This window comes from Daucus carota, chromosome 3 (assembly GCF_001625215.2).
Source record: "Daucus carota subsp. sativus chromosome 3, DH1 v3.0, whole genome shotgun sequence".
Classification (NCBI taxonomy): domain Eukaryota; kingdom Viridiplantae; phylum Streptophyta; class Magnoliopsida; order Apiales; family Apiaceae; genus Daucus; species Daucus carota.
The window spans coordinates 48,237,506-48,248,661 of NC_030383.2; the positions used below are offsets into that span (position 1 = coordinate 48,237,506).

The window sequence follows — 11,156 nt, forward strand, 5'->3', positions numbered from 1 at the left end:
AAACACAGACTCATACGCGAAGTTTGTCAAAGATAATGTGGTTGCTGGCTAGCTGTCTACTATTTCCTCTTATGCTAATCAGCACTAATTTGCACATTCTATTTATTCGTGCATGCATTGCTATATATAGTAAAGCAAAGAAAAGTTTCCAAGGCAGTGGCAAGCTCTAGTCCATATGTTGATCGGTAGGTCAATTAACAAGTTTGTATTATAAAAGAATTAATAGGCTTGTTCCTTTTATTGTCCTCTAGTGTATTGTTCAATTTTAGATTTTGTTAGGTTGGGTGCCCCTGTCTAGCTCACAACTTTAGCAGCTTATTATATGTGCATGCATTGCTCATCCAAATAGATTGTACCCCCCACTTTCTTGCCTCCACCAAACTCACTCCAAAGCCATTAAATCTGAGTAGTTGGAGTTACAACACTTTTTAATAATCAAAAAGGTTTTGATCTTGAAATATATTTATAATTTTGAATAATAAAATTATTAGAACTTGATTTCAATATACATATTGAATTGAAAATATAAACTATAAGATCATAACAAGAAATACCTTACATATTTTATCTAAACTATAAGAACTTGCTCTTCATTAGCAGCATGTGTAAGAATTTGCTATTGTTATGCCTGAGATCAAACGAGAGCATCTTACTAATTAATACGTCAGTACTTTAGGATCCTCCTACTACTTGAAGTAGAAGCTGTAATTTTCAACCACAAGCTTTACGTAAAAATGTAGTACTAATTTTCAACCAAGTTTTAGTCACTTTAACTCTTGCAAATTTTAGACATTTATTTCCAAATTCAGGATTATATAATCAAACACATCACAAATACACTGCCACAGCCCACAAATCATCCGTCGTGTGTATCAATCGTGTACATGTAAATTGCTAAAATGTGTTAATTGTAAATTGCTAAAATTCACAGTCGTGTAAATATAGTTAGGTATGCATGCTAGCTTTTTCTCTTATTTTAAGAGGGTTCAAATATGATGATATCTTGTTTCTTCGTAATCACATGTTGAAACGTCTTAATCTCTCATTTTCTTTTACAAAACTTAAAATATTCACGCTCTGGTGTTCATTAATCTTAAAAAAAATTAAAGTACCATGCAGAAACACATTTGATCAGATGATTCTGGTGGACCAAAAACGGGACATATATTTTCCTCAAGTACTCCCTTCTTTAATTTCATTTTAATAGTCTTGTTTGTTAAGAAAAAAATCATATTATTAATTATCCTTCTTCTTTGTACAATACAAATTTTATACAAATTTCAATATTAACATTTATTAGCCCACACAATTTTCGTGATTTACAATGCAAACTATATTAAATATTAACAAATTAAATGAATGACAACTTAGAAGTAATATTGGAACATAAAATTCCAATGCTCGAGCCTATTATATAAAATCATATAACTACTTATATAGTTACATGAGTGAAAGAATATCATCATTTAAGAAATTATGTTAAATACCTAGAACTCAATAGATTATCGTGCAATGATCTTGTTGATAAGCTCAAATCGAAAATTAAACACTTAAACATCAAAACAATAAGTATAAAAACACATGTTTACACAGATAACTTGAGCTTCTTCCCAGCCATTTCCTTTTGATAGAAAAATTTCTCCACTTTAACTTTCTAATATAGGATACACGACTGGATGTATGAAATATTTGCAATCTCACTTAACTGATATTACTCAATGAAAGATACATGACCACTGAAGAGATAAATCGATTTGAAAAACTAACTAGATTTAGCTCCACTACTTCCTAATAAAACTGAACTTTTACGTACTACCTACTCAGTTGCATGCAAACACATTTGATACAAACTGACTTATTCAAAACAAATACTAGACAAATAACTTGAACTTCCTAGCCATTTTTGATATATAATTTAGAATTACAGGTGAATAACACAACACACGCACAAAAAAATGTATAATTATTAGCTCACACACGTAAAACTGGAACTCAAGCGTATATGCATTCAATTTCCGATAACTTAAAATGAAAATAAGCAACTACTTTCCTGCTTAAACTCGGCTACATTCACTTACCCAAATACTCCTAAAACTACTGAAACTAGATAAAGACTTATCCCTAGCAGCTAGAAAAAGCTTCTCCGTCATTTGATGGAAAAAGGGACATCGGCCGTCTAGATTACTTTCCAACATTTGATGAAAAAGTTTCTCCACTTCAACTTTTTAAAAATCAAATACATACAAACCTTGACAATTTATTTTAAGTACTAGTCCGGAGTAAACGGGAAGTGATGATTAAACTTTTGTGTGGGGTTAGAAGGATGTGATTGCAATTTGTATTTATATCATTGGTAGAAAGATGAATCAATATGTAACGGACTTTCAAGTTTCTTTTTTAGGAACAATCGGACCTAGGCCCTGCGTTTTATGATACTAATTAAAAGTTCAAAAAAATTATTAACCTTAATTGCGTTTTATCCTTGATCATCCACTCAACCTTATAATTATGCAAGAACAAATTTGCCTACAGGACTAAAGCATAAATATCTTTATGAGCTTTCAAGAGGACATCATCACCCAAATATATTTTCCGGACATGGTTTCCTTTTATAGTTAATATCCCACTCTGTATATAATGTCATTGCCCAATACATAAATTCGTAATTTAAAATAAATTACTTAACTTATGAGTCAAGGCATGTGCATTAAATACAAGTGTCAATCACTATATCCGGATTAAAAACTTAAGCATTAATAACATCATAGAATCTTAATCCTTTTTTGTGAGAATTAAAGAAATAATTATTCAACTATTTTGATCCCGTTCAATATACACAAAGTATACAAGTATTATTCAATAGTCAAGATAAACTATTTCTAAATAATACTTCAGCCGTTCCAGTGGTTTGTCCAACACCACCTCGACTGTGAACCTTTATTATATTATATAAGGAACTCGACAATTTAATCTTCTGTTATCCCATTTGATACTAGATTGTCCACAATATATAATATACAGACAATGTGAAAACATGCATTCAAGATTCTCAAATAATTATTATATACTTCAAACGAATATACTCAAGATATTCTTTGAGTATGTCAGGGTTTATTACAAGCAATCCACTACCAACTACTCCCTCCATTTCAAAATAATAGTCGTTTTGACTTTGTGCACGTATTTTGAGGTGTAAAAAAAACATACTTCTACACGTTATTTTTGAATTTTTTTTTTCTGAATAAAAATAGAGATGTTAAACTTTTATTCAGAAAAAGAAAATTTCAAAAATAACATATGGAGATATGTTTTTTTTGCACCTCAAAATACGTGCACAAAGTCAAAGCGACTATTATTTTGGAATGGAGGGAGTATATAACTATGTGACAAAGTATCTGACTCCTATCGCTTCCACGTGCTCCTAAAAATCCTTAGCTGGTAAGCTCTTCGTGAAATGATCTGCCCGGTTATCCTTCGATGCTATATCAGTCACAATAATATCTCCTCGCTTAACGAATTGTCGTATAAGGTGATACTTACGCTCTATGTGTTTCGCTGCCTTATGGGCCTGTGGTTCCTTAGTATTTGCCACAGCACCAGTATTATCACAATAAATCTTTAGGCAAATTAGGAACCACATCCAAATCCAGTAGGAAGTTTCGGAACCATATAGCCTCTTTGGCTGCCTCAGAGGCTGTCACATATTCGGCTTCCATGGTTGAGTCTGCGATGCATTTTTGCTTCACACTCCTCCATATTACGGCTCCACCTCCCAAAGTAAAAACACATCTCAAGGTGGACTTTCTCTTATCCTTATCTGTCTGGAAATCTGAATCGGTATATCCCAGAGGCAATAAATCAGAGGACATAACCCTGGAGAATTTAGATTTGTTGACTAAAAAAATGTAATTAATTGTTCAACAACCATTACAAAGATCTCACCGTAAACACATCCAACCATGTAGTCAGGATATAACAACTCAAACGTAATCTCTGAGATCTAGCAAAGTTTAACGAAAAATTTAAAAGTAAATCTATAATGAATATAGACATAGTGTTAATTACAGAATGTATTCTTCTATTGCAAGTTGCAAACAAATGAAGTAAAGTGTGTATATGTCTATATATTGACAATTCCTGCTAAAATCTGATTGTATAACACTGTAGACCTCTTCATAATGATTCACTTCATACAACTTCATATACAATCTGTTTATGCCTTGAGATCATCAGACATTGCTGAAGGTATGCAATGAGTGGTAAGAATATCTGGAGTTGCAGCCTTTGCCTTTTCCGTTTGCAGGACCACAATCTACACAAAAATCAATGAGATTTTAGGTATGACAGAGAGATAAAGCAAATAACCTAAACTCTTAGTAAGTAAACATTATAGAATTCGCAAAACATAATTTAACTGTAGGTGACATTTGCGTAAAGACCACAAGCTGTAGTAGACAGTCAACCTGCTCATATTCAAGATGAAATTTCAGGAATTCTTCATCACACTTTTCCACCATGTAAGCTAATCCCTTCAAATTTTTAACAGGCTTGCCATTAAAAGCATGAACCTTCAAAATTAAAGTTAACAGAAAAGAAGTCAGCAGCCAGAAATATGGTAGCATACTAGCATCCAATGTCACCCTGACTCTTTATTCTACCAATGAAACTCAACACGTTATAAATGTTTGAACACTTCTTAGCACATATATAGTATCTCAATGTCTGGCAAAAAGAAGACATATCTTCGCAAAAAAGACTACTAATATATTGTTGCATTTTCCTCATCAATTTGACCAACAAACATACTGCCATTTTAGTTTTAGAAATACTAATAACTTGCATAATCGTATGTCTAGAAATATCTTTCCAAGAAATGTTTATACTCTTTGAATGGTAAAAATAAACATAACGTGACTCAATTTTAAGGAAATCTAGTGAAATCTTCGAAATACAAATAATATTAAATCCTTCTGACCTGAGTGTTGATTATATACTCATAACCAATATTGATATCCGCCACAAGTACCTATACAATTGTAAAGAGAATTTAGTAGTGAGCTTCTAATCAACACTCCAGACGTTCAATTTTGCATTTGAAAGATGCATGCAGCATCAGGTATTCGCGCAAGAGGTAAACATATGTCGGCAGATAAGATTCAGAAAGGAATATGTACCTGAGAAAGAACAACTAGTTGCTCATCAACTGATTGTGCCATTCCATGCAGATGCTTTTCCAATAGTTTTACGGGGGCATCATAATCTTTTTCATACTAAAAATTAACACAAACAACAGTTAGAAGAATATTATTAGTTAAGAACCTTCATGAGGTCAACATAGGAACTCTTATAAGTTATTATAATCTGTAAGTGATCCAAACAAAAAGCAGCATGCACTTCGAAAGTTTGAACCTGAGCTATAACTAGATACATGGATAGTAAAATGACTAAAGCAGGAAGCCGCTCTATCTATATGAAATACAAAGTGTGACCTCTACTTTCACTCAAAATAATAATTTTGGTTTCTAAAGATATAATTAATGGAAGAGAATATAAAGTTAACTTCATATATATAAAGTTTGGCCTATACATCCATATATTGGTTGTCCATCAAATGATCTAACATGCAGATTTGATGATTATAAAAAAAATGAACTAAAGATTTAACCTTTTGTAAAAAAAAAAAATCATGAGCAGTATCGATAAACTATCACAAACAAAAGCATATGAATCTATATCACTGAAAAAGCATATATACATACATACATATGAGTCAATAATCATGCGCTTTCATAACAGGAAAGAAAACAGATCTTTTACTAAGAAATGTACAACATTTTAGTTGACTAATTGCTAAAAGAGGAAAAATGATTTTAGCGAGTATATGTGAAAAATTGCACACAGGCATGCATAGCAAAATAGCCACATTCATTCACAAAAATCTACAAGAAAAGGCAAAATACTTTTACTGAGTGTACCTCTGAACACAAATATGGAACAGATACTGCTGAAAAAACAAATCCAGCAACAATGTAATATGAAGGTGGTTTTCCCTTTATGTGAGCTGGTATGAGCCTTGTGTGGGTTGCAAGTGTTATATTGAACTCCAGAGTCTTAGAATTACGGAGAACCTTAACTAGGGCCTTATCTCCAGTATATTTTTGGGAAACAAGGTAACTGAAACCTATGCGTTCTCCATCCCTGAAAAGAACTGAAAATTTAAGTCATTAGGGAACTATGAAAAAAGTATTTTCTTGAGAATGGACTGACAGATATTTAAGTTAAGGCTGCAACACAGAGATACCAAGACATCTCTTTTATTAGATGAATAGTGGTGGTTTTCCAATTTACATAATATAACATGCCTAAAATGCAATAAAATACAAATGGTTAAAACAATTCTACACTTAATATATTTTTGTTGCAAAATCACCGCATTATAATTAGCCTTATTTGATTCTGGTCTTTAAATTAGTCATCAAGTATCTTAAACTTTAAAAAAATTTACATATACACCCTAATGTCCCATCATGAATTTGAAAATTAATATTTGTCCCTGAAAATAAATTCAAGTAAATAATATGAGTATCATTATAAGGACTAGTGGACTATGAGCCAGGAAAGGTGAGAATAAGCTCTTATTGTAATTCTAAAATTGATAGACTTATCTTCATTTTATCATGTATCAGACTCTAAAATACAAATAATCAAATATATTCTGCAGCATATCGACAAGTAAACTTGAATTAAGACATTTTTAGGCAATTGGCATAAAGTTATAGGGTATAACTAAATGGTAAACTTTAGCTACATTTTATTTGTTATAAAAATACCTGGTGCTTTGAATGTGGTTGATTACTATTGAAAGGCCTTCCAGGACACTGGTAGTGATAAAGAAACTCATATAATTTAAATGAATTTTGTCACGCTATGCCAGATTTCTACTGACTCAAACAGTATAGAAAATACCAGTAATGCAGGTATTGCAGATGCATTCTATGTTTTTACTATATATCACAATATGGTTAGTGTTTCATGTTATGAGTTGAGACTGTTACAGATTTCAGAAAGGATGCATGCAAGAAAACATAGCTTGGATAAGATGAGACTCACCTGTTCCATCGTTAGCTATATCTACTCCATCAAAGCTAAGGATAACATCGGACGGCTTTAAAAGAAGGGATTCTGGAGAAGTAGGCTCAATCCTTCTTATGCGGACACCTTTCTGCTTGAGACCCATTCCCATAGACATACGAAGATCAGGATTCTCCATCTTTTGCCACTCAACTCCGAGTACAGGGAACCCTGAAGAAGAAAGAACTCCACAAACATAAATTAATGCGAGGAATAGACATTCTAACTTGAGATGGGTAACTAAATGATAAAATGAATGTCAAATCCAAATTGAATATAAATTTAACTGCTACTAATCATCTATATGATTTTAATGCATTAATAGCAGATATAGGTAATGTCAAACAGATGTGGTTGAGCAAGCATACCTGTATAGTTTCCATTCTCTTCATAATCTTGAATAAAATGTAAAATTACTGGTGTCGGTATTACATAACCAATGTTTTCAGCATCTTCGTGTTTAAGGGATTGGAATGCAATACCAACACACTTGTCTTTATCACTGAAGGCAGGCCCACCAGAATTTCCAGCGTTTATAGCAGCATCTATCTGCACATCATGATTCATCTAAGTCAAGGATCATAGATATATCGATCAGTTGGAACTTGAAGTAAGACGTGATTAACATTAAACTACCTGAAGTCCAAGAAGTTCTGTAGAACCATGAGCGTATGATAGTATCTCAATGCGAGACACAACACCACTTGTCACTGAGATTGTGTCTCCGCCAATAGGGTAGCCAACAACTGTCACAGCATCTTGCAGTACAGGCAATTCCCCAAATTCAATAGGAGACACTCCCTCCCAAAATTCATCATCACTTACTGTCAATAGAGCTGTTGTTCCAAATATATAAACAAGAATAAGTAATATCTCTAATGAAAATTTAGCCAACCCTCCCCATTTCAGAATGGCAAAAAAAAAGACATTAATGACAGCTAAAAAATATCAAGATATAGAAGCAAAGCAAGAAATCTGCAAAACTGGTAGTAACAAATTTTTAATTGCCGGCTCTGATCAAGCAACCTCGAAGCTTGCAGACTAGTCAGGTTAACTTTTTTGGGCACATTTGACAAAATTACAAAGAAAAGTTTAAGAACGTTATCCAGCTCAAATACTGCATTGATTCATTGAATTTCGACTTGTGATATACCTCAACACCTGGTCATAACAATATTTTTATTTCTTAACTTGAATATAATGTTTAGCTCGGGAATTTCGGTATTCCAGTGTTCAGAGCAATCATGACATTGAAACAAACACTTCATCTTGCAACAACAATTTAAGTTGAGAACGATATAAATGGCCTTGCATCAACTTGTTCACATAGTAAACTAGTACATAATCAAAAAACTCGAAAACCAAAAAAATAAGCAAGAAGATAAGAGTGATTACCGATATCACATTCAGTCCCAATAGCCAAGACAGTAGCCAAATACTTAGTATCAGACCCCCTTTTCTTCAACTTAACTTGAGTATGATGCTCCACAGAATGTGCATTCGTCAAAACCCTCCTGCCCTCAATAATAAACCCACTACTACTCGAACTATACTGCCTCTTCCTCTGCCATGGCAACGAGAAATTAGGCTCCGTATGAACGCAAAACACCTTCACCACCGCGTCCATTGATGACATCAATTCTCTTGCAACGGTCAACGCGCAGTCCTGACCCGAGAAGCTCGGAAGGCTTGTCTGAAAATGGGTTTTGTTTAGGATTGCAAATGTTGTTGTTGGGTTTGTGTTCCATTTGTTTGTGTCGCTTCTTATGGGGGTTTGGATGGTGAGAAAAGTACAAAAGGAACCTCGTTTGCATCTTCTGTGTAAGTTACTTGTTGTTAAAGTACAGGGAGCATTCGTTACAACAACCCATTTTCAATTAAATACTTGCCCCGTTGCAGCTGCTCCAAAAAGAAGGTAACTCCCTCCGTCATATATACTAAAAATAGTAAATTTTTATAATATAAAACATCATTACACTAACTACTTTCTTCCACTATCCTCATTCTATAATCGGTTTTTCTATGGGCACACACTAAGCACCAAAATTTATGAAATTGGAGAGTTTCTATTAGCTTACCTTCTTTAATAATGGTGGACCCCCTGCAGTTACAACAACCACACCAATCAAAACCCTCCATTTTTATTAATGTTAGTGCTTAGCATGTGCCCATGGGCACACACTAGCCAAACCGTTCTATAATAATATAAACACTATTACATTATTTCTTGTTATTTTTAGCTATCTCAAATCTATTATTAAATATAAATGGGTCCCACCACTATACCCACTTTTCACCTAACTTTACTTATTTCTTACATTATTTTTGGTCTCCGTGTCCCAACCATTTGTATACAAATGGCTGGGACGGAGGGAGTAATTGTGTTCATTTTGATTTAGCTACCAAATTTTCCTTGTTATTTTTGATTTATCGGTTTAAAATAAATTTCTAGTAATTCATAATTCATAATAGGCTAGGTATATAAATAAGCATTATAAGAAAAAAGTATTATAAATTATTATTTGAATACTCATATTTTTTTCAAAATCAATTTATAAATTAGTTATAAAAAAATTAAGATTTTCAATTTATAAATGATTTTATAAAATTTATCATTATAAAAATACACTAATTCTAATTTATCAGGGGGGAAACTTAACTCACCGCACCCTTTATCTTTTTATAACTTCTAGTGGTCAACGGTTCATACATGTGGAATAAAGATACAATCAGACAATGGTGTAGGTTTATTAAAAGATTGTCACACACATTTTTGGCAACGCACGAGTCAAAACACCACTATCCAATGAAAACTGAACAAGGACTCCCGTCAACGCGTTGTTTATAACAAAAATTCTTTTAAATTAGGGAAAATAGATTTTTTGGCCACTTAACTTATAGCGTTTTTTGAAACTTACCACCCAACTTATTTATTTTTGCTTTTAGAGCAACTCCAAGGGGCTCTCTAAACAAGCTCCTAAGTCTCAAATTTAGGAGCAAATCAAAATTTAGTGCTCCAATGGGCTCCTAGATGCTCTTTAAAAATTTAGGAGCCTACTCTCTCTCCTTTCTTTTAAAGAGCATCTAGTAGCTCCTAACTCAATATTATATTATTTTTCCTTCAATCTTCTCTCTCTTTTAGTTAACTTTTTCCTCTCATTTATATAAAATAAATATGAAATGTGAATAAGGAGCCAAATATAAAGAGTAGCATTGGAGTTCTCACGTTTTCCGGTGTATTAACTTACTAGGAGCCACATTTTATATTATTGTTTTGGGAATGATTTAGGAGTACCGTTGGAGATGCTCTAATGTTAGGTTTGGTTTTATTTTTATCCACCAACTTAGGTTCGGATTTGATTACGAGCATTATAATAATTTTTTGTAGCATCATTTATACATAGTGATAGTATGTAAAATTTTGATGAGTGTCGTATGTTTATATCTTTATATATAGCAATAATAATATAAAATGAGCCGATGAAAATTAAAATCAGGAAAAATCGTAATTAGATTCCAAAATTTCAATAAATCATGAATATGAAATTAATGACTTCAAACAATAGACCTCCTCTCATAAGATAAAGTGTAATTGAGTGATATGATGCATCATCTTTCGCTATTAAAGTTTCAATCGACTAGCTCAGTCTAGGATCTCTTTTAAATTTATCTTCAAAAATTTTAATAACTTTGTCGTATTACAATTTTCAAGATAAATAAATAGAGAGGAAAACTTAATTTTCGATGATTGTCCTCTATATATAATACATCATTTTATATTATTATTACTCCCTCCGTCTCTCTCATCAGTTTACCGTTTTTTCTACTGCTTAGCACGTATTTAAGACTCTTATAAAACATAGTTCCATAACTTATTTTCGTGATTTTTTTTGTGTGTAAAAATTCAAATGCTGAATTTTCATTTGCAAAAAAAAAAAAAATATATTTGAAACTACATCTTTTAAAGGCCATAAAATGCGTGTAACATTCTTATCATCCAAGGTAAACGACCTTGGAGACATAAA

The 11,156-nt window shown here is 32.5% G+C and overlaps 1 protein-coding gene across 1 annotated transcript; it reads right to left on the reverse strand.

Moving 5' to 3' along the window:
- Positions 1–3,980: 3,980 nt before the first annotated feature.
- LOC108212594 (protease Do-like 9) lies at positions 3,981–8,969 on the reverse strand. The gene is made up of 9 exons (XM_017384318.2): positions 8,527–8,969; positions 7,768–7,967; positions 7,500–7,680; positions 7,111–7,302; positions 5,976–6,208; positions 5,175–5,270; positions 4,976–5,026; positions 4,464–4,568; positions 3,981–4,312 (listed from the first exon to the last, which is right to left on the reverse strand). The coding sequence occupies exons 1-9, from the start codon at positions 8,765–8,767 to the stop codon at positions 4,214–4,216; spliced, it is 1,398 nt and encodes a 465-aa protein (XP_017239807.2). The 5' UTR covers positions 8,768–8,969; the 3' UTR covers positions 3,981–4,213.
- Positions 8,970–11,156: the final 2,187 nt, after the last annotated feature.

Bases quoted from the DNA above. Each gene is read 5' to 3' on its own strand.
- LOC108212594 (XM_017384318.2), bottom strand. From the start codon at position 8,767: ATGTCATCAATGGACGCGGTGGTGAAGGTGTTTTGCGTTCATACGGAG. The intron at 7,968-8,526 runs GTAATCACTCTT...TTGGAACAACAG, and splicing joins TGGGACTGAATGTGATATCG to CTCTATTGACAGTAAGTGAT. The intron at 6,209-7,110 runs GTGAGTCTCATC...TTAAATTTTCAG, and splicing joins TATAGCTAACGATGGAACAG to TTCTTTTCAGGGATGGAGAA.